This window comes from Aulostomus chinensis, chromosome 8 (assembly GCF_037954235.1).
Source record: "Aulostomus chinensis isolate RoL2024-O1b breed Wild chromosome 8, RoL_Achi_v1.0, whole genome shotgun sequence".
In the NCBI taxonomy this organism is placed as follows: domain Eukaryota; kingdom Metazoa; phylum Chordata; class Actinopteri; order Syngnathiformes; family Aulostomidae; genus Aulostomus; species Aulostomus chinensis.
Window position 1 is genome coordinate 11,031,741 of NC_141327.1, and position 14,880 is coordinate 11,046,620.

At 42.4% G+C, this 14,880-nt stretch overlaps 2 protein-coding genes across 3 annotated transcripts in view; one reads left to right on the top strand and one right to left on the bottom strand.

Annotated features, from left to right (window-relative positions):
* Nucleotides 1–14,880, top strand: part of LOC147257102 (transmembrane channel-like protein 6) — a 45,472-nt gene that overhangs the window by 12,944 nt on the left and 17,648 nt on the right. Inside the window, exons 17-20 of the mRNA XM_086210875.1 lie at nt 841–974; nt 2,453–2,629; nt 2,735–2,813; nt 2,910–2,996. Of these exons, the coding sequence (XP_086067001.1) occupies nt 841–974; nt 2,453–2,629; nt 2,735–2,813; nt 2,910–2,996 (477 nt within the window). The remainder of the gene's footprint in view (nt 1–840; nt 975–2,452; nt 2,630–2,734; nt 2,814–2,909; nt 2,997–14,880) is intronic.
* On the bottom strand, nt 4,769–13,018 carry notum1b (notum, palmitoleoyl-protein carboxylesterase b). Of its 2 annotated transcripts, XM_086210873.1 has the most exons (11): nt 12,281–13,018; nt 11,088–11,140; nt 10,840–10,935; nt 10,218–10,278; nt 9,561–9,619; nt 8,533–8,635; nt 8,260–8,451; nt 8,065–8,162; nt 7,806–7,953; nt 7,302–7,349; nt 4,769–5,714 (listed from the first exon to the last, which is right to left on the bottom strand). In XM_086210873.1, exons 1-11 carry the CDS (start codon nt 12,637–12,639, stop codon nt 5,327–5,329), a joined length of 1,605 nt encoding a protein of 534 aa, XP_086066999.1. In that variant the 5' UTR covers nt 12,640–13,018; the 3' UTR covers nt 4,769–5,326. The 2 variants fall into 2 exon arrangements, with proteins under 2 accessions (XP_086066999.1, XP_086067000.1); XM_086210874.1 differs by lacking the exon at nt 7,302–7,349.

A 14,880-nucleotide genomic window follows, 5' to 3' on the forward strand; every position in this document is an offset into this window, starting at 1 on the left:
ACTAGCTACCAATAATGACATCTACAGGTTACTCAAGCAATCAATTTCAGCAGAATATGAGCAGTTATGTGCTAGCAAACGCAATGCTGACGTTCATGCTAGTACAGTATTCTTAATACCGATATGAATACTACTAGCACTAATACTCATAGTGATACAAAGGGTGGTGGCTTAAGCCTCTACAGGTCTGTAGACTCCTCTAGCAGCAGAAGCAGTCAGGCATCTGGGAAGTGGGGAAGAGGGTGAATTTGTAACACGTATTACTACAGGAGGACGGAGAGGACGAAGAGGAGGAGAGAGAAGCCCAGGGCATCATGGGTGATCCCCTGGCAGTTGAGGCCTATCGCAGCAAATCTAAGGGCCAGCCTAAGCAGCCCTAACTATGAGATTTATCAATAGGGGTTTAATTACTGCTACTTTAAAGGACTGTGGGACGTAATCAGATAACAGTGAGACATTGATCGTATCTGAGAGAGAGGGGCTAACTAGGGGTAAATAGACTTTAAGCAGCTTATTTGGGATGGGGTCTAGGAGACGGGTGGATGGTTTAGAGGAGGAAATTATTGTATTAATTTCTTGAAGGTCAATGGGAGAAAAGCTATCCATAAACATTGAGTGGAACTCCTGTGAATTTCATGTTCTGAGAGATAGGTTCACCTTTTTGTCACCTTTTGAACCTAAATGGATTTCATCCCTGCGGACTATAAATCATATATCACTGTACTTTAATCATACATGAAAATGTATCGTGTCATGTACTAAATGTTGTCTTGTTACGTTCCTCCTCTGCCTTGCACTCAAGCTCCTCTATGCTCGCCTGTGTGTTTCCTTCTCCCACAGGGCAGCGTGATGAATAACTGTCAGGCTCCCAGGAGGCCTTACAGAGTCAGCCAAATGACCACCATCTTCATTACCCTCCTCTGCTTCCCCGCCTTCCTCGGTGCTTCTGTGTGTGTCACATACACCATGTGGAGGTACACACACACGTTGTTTCTCTCAAAAAGGAGGATATTGTACTATTCTGCGTTCTTTACTTGTTTATGTAATGATAAACTTCAGCACACTGAACTCAATCTAACGCAAGCAGACTCTGACCCAACATTTGGTAAACTGCCCATTTTTTTGTCTATTGATGGATTTTCAGATTTTATGGCATGTTCACAATTTATATATATATATATATATATATATATATATATATATATATATGTGTGTGTGTGTATGTGTGTGTGTGTGTGTATATATGTGTGTACAGTATATGTATATATGTATGTATATATTTATATATGTGTGTATGTGTATATATACATTTGTATATATCATATACTGGATATAGATTTTCATATATGTATATGTGTGTATATATACAAATATGTGTATATATGTAGATAGATAGATGGATAGATATAGAATCACCTTTCAAGCCAGTATTTTGAAATGTATTTATTTTATTTTATACATCTGGAAATGTATAAAAATGTGTGGACTCAATAAGAATGACATGTTTACATGTTAAAATGTAATTTTCTTTTAGACTTTTTCGAAAATCTACGTTATCCGATGGTTTTGTTTCATGTTGATATTTGTTCAAAGGCTCAACCCATTTAACTTCCATACCTTGCCTTTAACCCAACTAACATTTAGAATTATTTGAAAAACATTACATAGACTTTAATACATCCGATAGTTTAAGTCCCATGAATTTCCACATGTCCAGGACAATACGCTAACACTAAGTATTACTAGTTATGATTTACTTAACAGGGACTTGATTTGTGTCACCAAAAGTGAGGGCAGTACCACACAGTGACTATGTATACACATGTATGTATTTCTACAGCACGAATAGTACAGCATGTATGATACAGTACTTTCACATATATTTTTTTGTCAAAGACACAACCAACAATAAATCCTCACAATGTATATGGGTTTGGAAAGGGTGAAGGTCATGCTGTGGGTAATAACATGTATGAGATACGCTGTCCATTGCACTGGTTTAAATCTTTATTTCTATATATGTTGATTTGTCATATCCACTCTTGCCAATTCAACAGTTGTTGAAATCAAAACCCATACTTCATAAAGTTTTTGAGGAGCGTAATGAGTTGATACCGTTGATACATGATTTATTACTATCATGACAATTTGTTTGATGTATGTGTTGAAATTGACACGCCACCATGATTAGGAATAATAATAACAGTCTGCTCTTTCATTATATGTTATGCTCAAGATCAGTAAGACTCGATACACAATTGCATGTCTTGGTTTGGGCCAAGACCCTGTTTTATTCCAGCAGTAGTAGATTACATATGAACTGGTCTCATGGGATTGTGTTGCAAACATCCGCCCACACTAAACCTGTTCTTTTACTGCCTCCTGCATATTTGCTAGCACCAAGAACATTCTCACACAGTTTGTCTAAAATATATGATGTCTGTCTCTTCAGTATCACGCCCTCCTCATCCTGCGGCCCGTTCCGTGGGCTACAAACAATGTTTCAGTCTGGAAAGCTCTGGGTGGAAGAACTAGAAAAAGATAATCCCAACTTGTCCCTTTTGGCGAGGGCTCATGCATACCTGGTGGAAAAACCTTTCTTCCTCTTTGTGGGTGCAGGAATCTTTCTGTGAGTAAATACATGCATATACCGAGTGAAGTGGAGGAGATGGACTATACCATGTCTGGTGCTGTTCATGTGTGTTTGAAGTGCTCCGTCTTCTGTTTCCATCAGGGTAGTCATCTACTTCCACAGTCAGGTGGTGGATGGTCAAAGGAAGATCATCAGCTTACTGCAGGAGCAGATAGAAAATGTAAGTAAAGTTACAGACGCTTACTGAAATGACACTCAGAGAATCTGGTGTCTGCATTTCCTCCTTGTCACCTGCTTCTGTTCTCTCCCTGCTCAGGAAGGAGAGGACAAGAAATTTGTGATAACTCGTCTCCAGTCCATTCATGAGCAAAAACGAACACCCGCACGAAGACTCACGAGTCAGGTCAGTCTGATACACAGTAAGAAGCTTACTAGTAGGGGTGTAACGATTCATTTTAACAATGATTCGGTTCGAATCACGATTTATGGTTGCCGATTTGAGTCAAGGACGATTTTAATTCATTTACAACGATTCAATTCGATTCGATCAGTGTCTTGAAATCGATTCAGTAACTTTTTGCCAAAACTTCAACTATTGTGACTGTGAAATAAATACCTGTATACTGGACCGTTCAGGCGAAGTTTCATAGATCTCTGTTTGTTGTAAGGTAATCAGGTTTAGAATAATAGATATTTGGATTTTTAGTGTAATCTCTTTTCCCTCAGCTGAGTTTCGGCCGAGTTTCTTTGTAAACATGCTAGCGACACTCCAGCTTCCTGCAGAGCTGGCGTTACCTTGCTCTGCTGCAGCAGTGGTCCGTGAGAAATCCCATGGCGCTTCAGTAGGTGGTTGAGAAGATTAGTGGTGTTGCCGTTGTTTTTTTTTTTGCTAACATTTACATATTCTACAAACAGCGACTGACTTATTTAAAACTCCTCCGTCTTTATAAAAGCCGAAGTGTTTCCATACACTTGACCGAAACGATGGCTGGAAAATTTCTTTTTCTCCTCTGCCATCCGCCATGCTGTGTTGTTGCTGAGATTCACGCTTCTGCCGGTGCATACCGCTGATGTCACAGACAGGCAGACTCAATCGAGTAATGTTTAACGTGTCTTAAAGTGCCAAAAACACACAATCTCTCAAGTTTGCAGTGCTTATATCCAATGTACATTTTCACAGTACTGATTTAATCGATTCTTTACTATTTAAAGGGATTTTAAATCGATATATGGCGTTCGGAAGGCCAGTTGGCCAAGCACAGATCAATGCAGTTGAATTGTAGGAATAGAAATCGATTCATCGATCTATAGATGAATCGTTACACCCCTACTTACTAGATCTGTACTCCGGCCTCCTCATTTAATTTTGTCCTTCTTCTCTAGGACTCCTCCTGTTGAGATCACACCTAGATGCCTCCGTTCTCTGACCAAGGGTTCCAGAAATCTTAAGCCAGCATCAATTTAACTGGAATACTGACTTGAAAGGACAACTTTATATGAGCAAAACCAAGTGTAGAACACATTTGGTGAATCTTAAATTTTACTAGGGTTTTAATAATAAGGGTATCAGATAAGACTCAGTGCTGTAGGTTTTTAGATCTAATGCGTGAAGTAAAATACAATGAACTGTCTAACTTGAGGTACTTTTTAAGCTGGTATCATCGATTAATTTATCCCTTGTAGAAGCACTTTCATACCAACTGTGAAAAAATAGTTTTTATTCTAGTTAAAGTGTAAAAATGTACAAGTGTTGTCTACAGTTTTTTTAATTTTTTTTTTTTAATTTTCAAATTAGTTTTTATCACTGTGTACGTTGGGTAAACGCTGCTGTGGATGAGTGTGGAAATCATCTCGGTTCTGTTTCTTGCAATTTTATGTTTTTTTTTAATAGCTGTATGGTAAAACCTTTTAAAGTTAAAGTATGTTTTATCACGTGTGTGTGTGTGTGTGTGTGTGTGTGTGTTCATAGCCATTAGTGCTTGCATAAAGTGTGGGCACTTCAATGGACATTGAATCGTTGCTATAAATCAATGCATTTTTTTTATATCACAACTTTTTATAAACATGCAAATAAAATGTATAGATATTTTGTTACAGTAGACATCATCTGACTACAAGACATATTACAGATATCTTTAATAGAAAAATAAATATAAAAGAACTTTTAAAGTGGCCTGAAGAACAAGGTAATAATCTCAATACCATTTTATTAGTAAATATTACCCTTTAAATTATTATTTGAGAACAAGCAGCATATTTGGTGGAAAGTTGAAACAGCAGCACCGCAGATGGACTTCTGGACATGATCCCATGATGGATTGCTCCATTTGACAGAAGAGAGCACCAAAGCTCCCACAAGCTGATATGTGTTTTCTTTCCAGTGCTTTCCCATCAGAGCTGAAGACCAACACCACCACGACAGTTGAAACACACATTGTGAAGTAATAGTGTGTTCGTCCGCACCCCTGTCCACACTATAATTAATGTCTGTCTTTATGTGAAACCAAGTGAGCTCATGTATTGTGTTTAAACAGCTCAAGAGTTCTGCGTGATTGTGTCTGACTCCATTCTCGGTATTTGAAAACTCAACAGCTCGATGCCATTCTTCCTTCAGTTTGGTTAGTTTTTTTGGATAGTGGAAGACATCATTCTCATCAGAGTTCTGGTCCTGTTGCCTTCCATATACCTGCAGCACATTCTCATTTCTCTTAATGGCTTTCTGACTGCAGCGACTCAATTCCCGTTATTGAGCATGCCCAGTAGCTTCCTGGGATCCATCCCCTGCTGCTGAGCCATCTTCTGCACATCAAAGCCCATGTGCTTCAGGAACTGGATCGGGCTCATCTCCTGCCCTGTCATCTGATCCTGAATTGTTGGGCAGGTTGGGTTACAGTGTGGCCATGGGCAGCTGTCAATCAAATGGAGAGGGCAACCCCTTATGGGTGGGGTCTTGTGTTTTGGGGTGTTGTTGCTGTTGCTGCTGCTGCTGTTGTTGTTGTTGTTGTTGTTGTTGTTGCTGTTGTTGCTGTTGTTGCTGTTGTTGTTGTCTTGGAGACTGCGGTCCCAGCAGTGGAGGGCTCTGAGCAGGGAGGTGCCTTTCACCTGAATGTCCATCCAGGAGCTGAAGATACAAGCAGACACACACGGATGAGCTGCTACCGCCTCATAAGAGTAACTGTTCAGGCACTTATTACATGATCGCAGTCACATGTACTGCTACATGTAATGATTGGGCAGTACACTAACACAAGAAGACCGCAGGAATGACCACACGCAGATTCGGCCTTTCTGGTTACATCACAGTAAGTCAAATTGCTGCACAGCAACAGAAGGTCTTGCGTCATTTCAGAAAATAATGTCCCACCATCATTTGCTTACAGTATGTTATCTTTTTAATTCCCTCCATAATTCTTTTTGTTGTATGAGTACACATACAAACTAGTTAAGTTCATGTCCTCAAAAGTCGAACAGTAAACAGTGTGATTGTGACCACAGTCGTACAGACACTACACTGATGAGTGTTGTAGTGTGAAAAATTGTTCTCTATTTAGCACTTCATTTGGATAGTTTCACTTCTGTGCTCTTTTCACTTTCATCTGCTTTAGGTGGAATGATTGAATCACTTCATTACTTCAAGTATCTTTTTGTAAGGCGCACCGTGATGGAGAGGCTGCATGATTCTGAAAAAAAAGTTGTGCGACCAGCAGCCTTCAGGCAAGAGGCAGGGTTCACCCTGGACTGGTCACCAGTCCATCACAGGGCCAACATAGAGACAGACAACCATTCACACTCACAGTCACACCTACAGTCAATTTAGAGTATCAATCAGCCTCGTCCCCTCTTGATGTCTTTGGACTGTGGGGGGAAGCTGGAGTACCAGAGAGAACCCACACAGGAACAGGGAGAACATGCAGACTCCACACAGAGAACTTGTGCCCAAGCTCGAACCCGTAACCTTTGCAGCACCACAATACTTAATTTAACCAGTATTTTGATCAATTTAAACCTTTAACGAACACTTTCCTGCTTCTTGAAAACTGCAGGGGGCTATATTGTGATTTGATGAATTTGTGATAAACTGTGCAGCACTAGTTAATAGACAAGGTGGCATGGTGGTGCAGTGGTTAGCACTGTTGCCTCACAGCAAGAAGGTTGGGGTCCAGCACGGGATCTTACACTCTGATGCTCTAAATTGACCGTAGGTGTGAGTGTGAGTGTGAATGGTTGTCTGTCTCTATGTGTTGGCCCTGCGATGGACTGGTGACCTGTCCAGGGTGAACCCCGCCTCTCACCTTAAGGCTGCTGGGATAGGCTCCACCCCCCATGACCCTTAACAAGATAAGCGGTAGAAAATGGATGGATGGACTTAAAGCTCAGTAGTTTTATTCAACTTTAAAGTGAGAATAAGATCTTTGTTGTACACTGAGCTAACATAACTACAGAGCCCTGGAGAGGCCCTTAAGGAACAAAAACATATTTTTTGGCTGCATGATTTAAGTTTTTTTCCACACTTCTTATCTTTCAGTATCTTGTGGTCACAAAATATTTAATTTCTTTCACAGCTGTCAGTCGCTCACAATCGGGAGACTTTATGTTTTCGTGGTCAGCCCATAAATGTTGCTTGACTGCTGAAGGATGTTAAGAGTCCAAAACTGTGCTGCTGAATTGGAAATGTTTTTGTTTTAGTTGAAGAAACAGATGTACTCACGTTCTGGTAATGAGTTCATGAGACAGGCAGGCCGGAGCAAACATTGCCCTGCCGTTCAAAATACAGAGAAAAAACATCAACAAAACAGCCTTTTTATGATGCTTCTTCCTTGTTTGTGTGTGTACGTGTCTCTGTGTGTATGTGTGTGTGTGTTCTTGTACTTGCTACACATTTGAGGACTAGAATTCGTATTTAACCAACAGAGTGGGGATATTTTTGGAAAGTGAGGACATTTTAGCCAGTGCTCACTTCTTCAAAGGGCCGTTTGAAGGTCAAGACTTAGTTTTAGGGTCGAGGTTAGAATTAGGTTCTGGTTAGGTTTAGGGTCAAGGTTAGGTCATCAGTTGAGATGGTTAAGTTTAAGGTGAGGGGCTAGGGAATGTATTACGTCAATGAAAGTCCTCACAAAGATATAAGTACAAGGGTGTGTGTGTGTGTGTGTGTGTGTGTGTGTGTGTGTGTGTGTGTGTGTGTGTGTGTGTGTGTGTGTGAGTGAGAACTCACGGTACATCTCGAAGCGTGTTCCTCAGTTCCTGTCCCAGTTTCTGGATGTACCTCCACTGGCCCTCATGGACGGGCTGTCCAGTGAGATGAATATTATCAACTGTCAGCTGGGCCTCGTCAAACAGCCACTGCACAACGAACACCGGGCCTGGACAGGACAGAGCATAACCTAAGTGTCAGACTTTTTAATAACACTCAACCATCTGTGTTTGTCCTCCAGCTGTATGGAGAAACTCAAGGTGTGTGTTTTGTCACTCACTTTTTAATGTTGGGAACACTTTATATCCGAAGTAACAGTTCCACTCTTCTCCTACGTGAGCCTGGCGGCAGCTTTCTGGCACAAGTCCACCCCAGTACCTGCACAAGCACCACGGCTTTACAAAACCTGTGAGAACTTCCTCCTCAACTCCACCAATCACCTGTTTCCACTTCATCTCTCATCCACCTATCCTACCTGATGCCTCTCTTTATGGCTTCAGTAGGGGCACAGCTGATGGTATCCAGGCAGTTTGTGATTTTGTACTGCTTGTTGTCCAGGAACCATCCAGAGTCAGCCAGGCCTCTGACCTGCACCCCGCTGTAGCCTTGTGACTCCAGGTGCTCTGCCACATGGTCCACATTTAGCATGACGCCTGTCCCACCAGCACTGGTGACCAGAGAAGTACAATCACTGAATGTTTGTCTCACGCAAACACACGGCAGTAGCAGACACACTTGTGGCACTGACCTGCTTCCTGCTAGTAGTAGGACCTTGGCATTGCCCAGGCCTTTGGTCAGCAGTTCGTTCACCACCTCCTTAATGATCAGAGACCCCATGAACGCATAGTCACCTGAGAATGAAATGTTACATGAACTACAAAATATATCTCATCAGCTGCACTTCATTATAAAGCTCTACTTTTATGATTTATGAATTCATATATATAATTTTAAGGAGCATACAGGGGTACAAATTTAATTATGTTACACAACCCCATTGTAAAACGATAACTGATTGATCTTGAATTTCATTTAACCAACAAATAAAAAATGTAAGACGACTGCATGAAGCAATAAGCAAGCATCAAGCAACATACATAAAATCACAAGTCAGTTTTAATAAAAGCATAATTTTAAAAGCAAAGTCAGTTAATTTATTGTGGGATTTTTAAAAATCTCTGAGAAATTAAAGATACAGAAAGTCCATCCATCCATTGTCCTCAGCTTATTCTTGTTAAGGGTCACGGGGGGGCTGGAGCCTATCCCAGCGGCTTTCTTGTTCCCCCTGGACAGGTCACCAGTCCATCACAGGGCCAACACATAGAGACAGACAACCATTCACACTCACAGTCACACCTACGGTCAGTTTAGAGTATCAATCAGCCTGGTCCTCTCTTGATGTCTTTGGACTGTGGGAGGAAGCTGGAGTACCAGAGAGAACCCACACAGGAACAGGGAGAACATGGAGACTCCACACAGAAAGATCCTGTGCTGGAGCCGGGACTCGAACCCGGAACCTTCTTGCTATGAGGCAACAGTGCTGACCACTGCAGCACCGTGCCGATATAGAAAGTGTACATCTAAATTATAACTCATCAGTGTTGTTCACAAAGTGTCTGACTATTGCTGCCTCCTCAGCTTCAGCACAACAATGAAGTAGCAGAAAACTAAAAAAGATCCTCCTATATAAATATAACTTTTTCTGCCTTAATGCATCCCTAGAATATCCATTGTTTTTCGCAGACACGAGCTCAGGCCTGTGATTGGTTGTCTTACTGTTATCTGTTTTGGGTGTGACTCCACTCCACACGTCACTGGAGCAGTACGGGATGAACCTGCAGGAGGAGAGGATATTTACAATCAGAGAGGCTTTTCAAGGGACAGGTAGAACCGACTTGAAAGGCTAAATGACGGGAAACCAAAGGGTTTTTATTATCCCTGCCTTAATGACTGGTAACAGCAGCAGGAGGTCAACAGGACCAGGCTGATGATGAAGAACACGTCATCAGAACAAATCATCAGCCTCACCTTTTTTTATGTTTTAAATAACTTGTTTGTAGCCTTTTCAATGACTCATTGGTAGCATCATCAATGACTTGTTTGTGACATCTTAAATGTCTCATTTATAGCATATTCAATGACTAATTTGGTGCTTCATGAATGACTTTTACAGTATTTTCATCAGTATCCTATCCCAACTACAGGTAATCTGAAAATTTAACAATTTATGCACATTCGATATTCCCAATTTGACACCATCGCCTTCGTTATTCGTGTCTTTTTCTCGGCACAAGGTTTCACATGTAAAACAGAAACTAAGTTCATAGAGTGTGATGCTGCTACTTTAGAGACATCAATGGTACGTTTATAACCCAGAGGCAAAAACGGATACATGCATTTGATGTAAGGAGAGGGTCAGACAAGAGTTCGTACACCATGTTGGCGTTCCACCAGTGAGGGTTTTCCTCCGGCTGAGGAGACAGTATTCCTGTTCCTGTGAGGGGAGGAAAAAAAATGAATGAAGCAGGCATCACTTCACCTTCTGGTCCACCACAAAATGCTTCAGTTACAACACAAGTGGGACCGCTTAAAAAGGCCGTTGGCCACTGGAAATTCACAAGCCTTGATGTTCCAGAGTGTGTTTTGATGCTTGTTGAGATGTGTTTCCCCCTGTGGCAAATAAGCCATTAAGTTACCCCGCCGTGGTCAGCAATTACAGCCACACTGGCCACCAGTATGAAGTATACTCAGAGAGGGAGTTAGAAACAAACAAAGGGTTCCCTGATGGCCAGGAGGAAAGAACCAGAGAGTTTGACTTTGAAAGATGAATGCAAACTCAGCTAAGGAGGAAACTCAAACATCTCTATGAATCTCATTCATTCAGTGGAAGTTTTTCCCGCTGAGAGAAGCAAACGCTCTGTGGAGCAGCGCAGGCATTTTGCAAAATCTGTTAAAAAAAAAAAACCTGTGTAACGTGCGTGTGTGTGTGTGTGTGTGTGTGTGTGTGTGTGTGTGTGTGTGTGTGTGCTTGTTGATTGTGTTGAGTGTGAGTTACCTGTTCTGGATAGTGGCCACTTGGTGGAGCTCATCAGTCTCCTCATGGTCTCATACCTGCTGTCACATGTTTGTCTGTTGAAACAGTACCATCCACCTGATAGAGACACACACATCATATCAGATAGCACATGAGTTTTTTTTATATTAACCTAAACAATTCATGCCCCCCCCCCACACACACACACACACTTGTAGGGTTCGCTGTATTACATTCTGAACTGTCTGATTGATTTCATACAGCCTCACCTTCTAAAAACAGCAGCCATCTCTTGCTTCCTTTAGACTCCTTGATGTAGTACCTGCATTAAAAACACCAAAAGAAGTCAGTGGGAGTTAGACAAGCAAGAGGTTTTGCACACAAAACTCTCTCTCTCTCTCTCTCTCTCTCTCTCACACACACACACACACACACACACACACACACACACACACACACACACACACACACACACACACACACACGCACACACACCCCAGTAATGATGCTACCTTTGATCCAAACATAAAAGTTCTGGCTCCGACGGCACCGCTCATAATCTCTGCAGGAGCCTGTTTAGAGGCGCTCAGTGCTTGAATCGTTATTTTCAAAATAAGAAACTCATCATGTGAGTTGGCAGCATAAACATTAGCAGGGGTTTTCAAAGCCCCCTCTCACACACAGAGTCAGCGTTTTGCCACATTCCTCCTATAATTCAGTAATAAAGCTAGATTTAAATGACATTCGTATGGGAAGAATGCTTTTGTCTGAGGCATGATGCTTCATAAAAGACTAGTTGCTCAAGATTTACTTTAAAATCCGATGTCAATCTCTTGATTTTTCTTGATTTGGCTCCTCTGCCTCACAACTTAACGGCACTTGAAAAATGACTGAAATCATACAGATGCAATTCATCCAAATGAGATCATGAATTTTAAGATCCTCCTCCTGCCTCAGACTTAGAGGAAAGTACATGCACTATACATGTACACTGCTTTCCTTCCAAATATAAACCTGTTGCTGGTGAGAATGGCACCCAACAAATCACCCTGACTCTACATGAGAAGTGTATTTGCTTTATGTTTATAATCAACACTGACCAAATCAATCTGATTGATTTACAGACGAATCTTAGGGATGATTAAAGTTTTTATGGGAAAAAAACTAAATGACTGATGCTGACTAGAAACATCTTCCTCCCTCCAGGTTTATGCAGTGAGTTTTACGGCTACATTTTTTCGACTTTTTAAGAGTTTAGTTGTGATGAAAGTGTGTCTGTCTATCGTATCTCAGATCTGGTCTTTTGATCCTCTTTGGCAGCATCCCGACTGACAGCAATGAAGGGTTGGCGACAAAACCACTAGAATGACGCAAATTGGATATTTGGCGAAATAGAGCGCGCAACTGTGTCTCTGCGCCCTTTCTTAACCCTGGGGTCGTGATCACAGGACTCTGCTCTTACCCTGCTGGTGACCCGTCATTGCAAGTCACAGATTCATTCTTCAGAAAGTGCAGTTTCATGTCGTGGTCCAGCCTCTGCGCAGAACATGGATACAGGGACTGCGCCAGGTTCTTGATCTGCACCATGAAGTTGTTCATGTTTCCCTCCACGGCTGTAAAGTCTAACGGGAAGCTCTCTGCTCCTTCCGCACGTTCTCTGAAAGCCGGAGTTTGCTGCTGCTGCGCCCTCCGAGCTTGCGCCCGACCGCCGCGCACTTTTCTTGCCTCCATTGGTGCGCTCATATGGATGAAAAGGAGCAGCATGCAGGAGCGCACCGCGCACAGACCGACCGAGCTTCTCGCCACTCCTCGGCTCTGCATCTCTAACTACTGGAAGACGTGTGAGTGTGTTCGAGCCTTCGGAATAAACCACAGCATATCCTAAGAGTCGTTGAAGATGTGAAGAGTTCTTTCCAAGCGCAGAGAGACCTCTTGGATACGATCGCTCACACAAGGTGTGCAAAATGAACGCAAGTTATAGAATTCCATCCCCCCTCCTCACAGCCAGGAGACCAGCAGCTGCTTTAAAATTCACTCTAAATGCACGTGCAACATCGAACGCAGTTTGTCAGGTCAATGCGTAATTACGCGCGTAAAATGTCCTTGAAGTGTGCGTTCAGACCGTGGAGTTGACGACCTTCGGGCTCTTGGTTCGGTTCCGCATGAACTGTGGACGGAGTGGGATTTTATCCGAAGTCTCTCCTCCTCCTCCTCCTCCTCCTCCTCCTCCTCCTCCTCCTCTTCATCCTCCTCCTTCTCTCTGCCCTGTGCTTCACGCTGACGCGGGCCAATCGTCATTATCGCTGGCTGATGTTTCGCGCCGGGCGTTGGTGTCACGCCAAGTGCGCACATATACCTGACACGCCCCCTCCGTCCCTTTGATGTTGTGTCATCATTTGCTGTCTTTGAAGTGTGTTTGGCTCGTGAGGGTCACAGCAGGCCGCCAGGGTTAGATGCACATTTGGAAAGAGTCTTCTCTGGAGGGGGACAGGATCATTGACAGGTGTAAAGTTTGAGTCGCGATCATTCAACTGCCGAAACACCTTCAGAATCAAATCTTTCTCTTTCTTTAAAAGTGGACACACACACACACACACACACACACACACACACACACACACTGGAGTGATCGTTAAACTCACAGTGGATGCATATTCACCTTCATAAGCAGGAGAAGAAACATCTGTGGGGCCTCCAGTGGACGGACGCACACACATACACACACACACACACACACACACACACACACACACACACACACACACACACACACAGGGGGTGGGCATAGCTTCTGTTATAGTCATGTCTGAGTGCCACCCGAGAACTTGGAAAACGTTTCCTATTTTCAGCAGTTATATTTTGAGTAGAATCTGTCTTTCACTTTAAACCTGTAAAAAAAAAAAAACAACAACAACAACAAAAACTCATCTGAGGAATTCTGGCTATATGTTCACATTTTTTAATGATTTCATCACAACATCTGTTCATATTTATCTCTGTCTGTCTGTCCAAGCGCATCAAACCACTGTTTGTCAGTTGTCTTATTTCATGGACAAATAAAAGCCACAAAAAACACGTCTTCTTATTTATTTTCAAACTGTGGTATCTGTACTGCTTTTATATCCCCCCCCCCCCTTGATTGATATGCATAGGAGAAAAGATGTTTTTTGAAGCATGTGTGTTTCCTGTTTATTAATCAGCTATGAATTGCTCCGAAAACCTCCTCATGCACTACAGATGCCTGTTTTAGTCTGCACTCCATTTGGGCTCAGTTTGGACGTTTCTTGCCTGCTGAGTGAGAAAGGAAACCGATTGTTTGTTTGTTTATTCAGACGGTGGCAATTTCCCCCCAGAACTGAGAACTGTATTCACCTCAGTCTCTCTCTCCCAGGTGGACTCTAAATGTTGCTGAAGTGGTCAATCAGTCAGTTGTATGCCCTCTGAAGCTCAGACTTCACACCTCTCCAGCTGCTGGTACCACGTGGTGTCTCATGTCGTGAGCTTTGATCCATTTTGATTTTTGCTGAGAGAAAATGGCCTTGATTCTTGCTGTGCCAGCAAACATTGTCTGGGGGACTGCATATGGTTCATATATGAAGTCAAGTCATCCATATGGGGAGCAGATTGGGTGTGTTGCTGCCAGTCTACATATGGGATCATCTTCTCTTTTGAGGGATAGTGCATAGCAGGAATGCCTGATTGTTTTTGTTGTGTTTTTATATTCTAAATAGATTTGATTAAAATTCAGGACACTGATGATATTTATTATTTGAGGTGCTGCCTGCTTATTTGCACCAGCATTTGTTTGGTGTGAATGAGCAGTGTTTTTTTTGTTGTTGTTGTTGTAAAGACAAGGTCTCTAACTTTTATAGCATTATTTTAAGACTCTTGATTTTTAAAATTTTGACTCAAAGATGATCAAATCAGGGGGGCGGCATGGCTCAGAGGTAGATTGGCCTACTAGCAACTGAAGGGTCGCTGGCTCGATCCTCACTTCCCCCGGTGACCATGTTGAAATATCCTTGATACTGAGATACTGAATCCCTATTGCTCCCAATGGCC

What these genes read in the sequence shown, in the direction of transcription:
- notum1b (XM_086210873.1), bottom strand. Translation starts at nt 12,639, where the DNA reads ATGCAGAGCCGAGGAGTGGCGAGAAGCTCGGTCGGTCTGTGCGCGGTG. An exon ending in GTGGCCACTATCCAGAACAG is followed by an intron (nt 10,279 to 10,839) that starts GTAACTCACACT and finishes CTCCCCTCACAG; the next exon opens with GAACAGGAATACTGTCTCCT. An exon ending in CTACTACTAGCAGGAAGCAG is followed by an intron (nt 8,452 to 8,532) that starts GTCAGTGCCACA and finishes TCTGGTCACCAG; the next exon opens with TGCTGGTGGGACAGGCGTCA.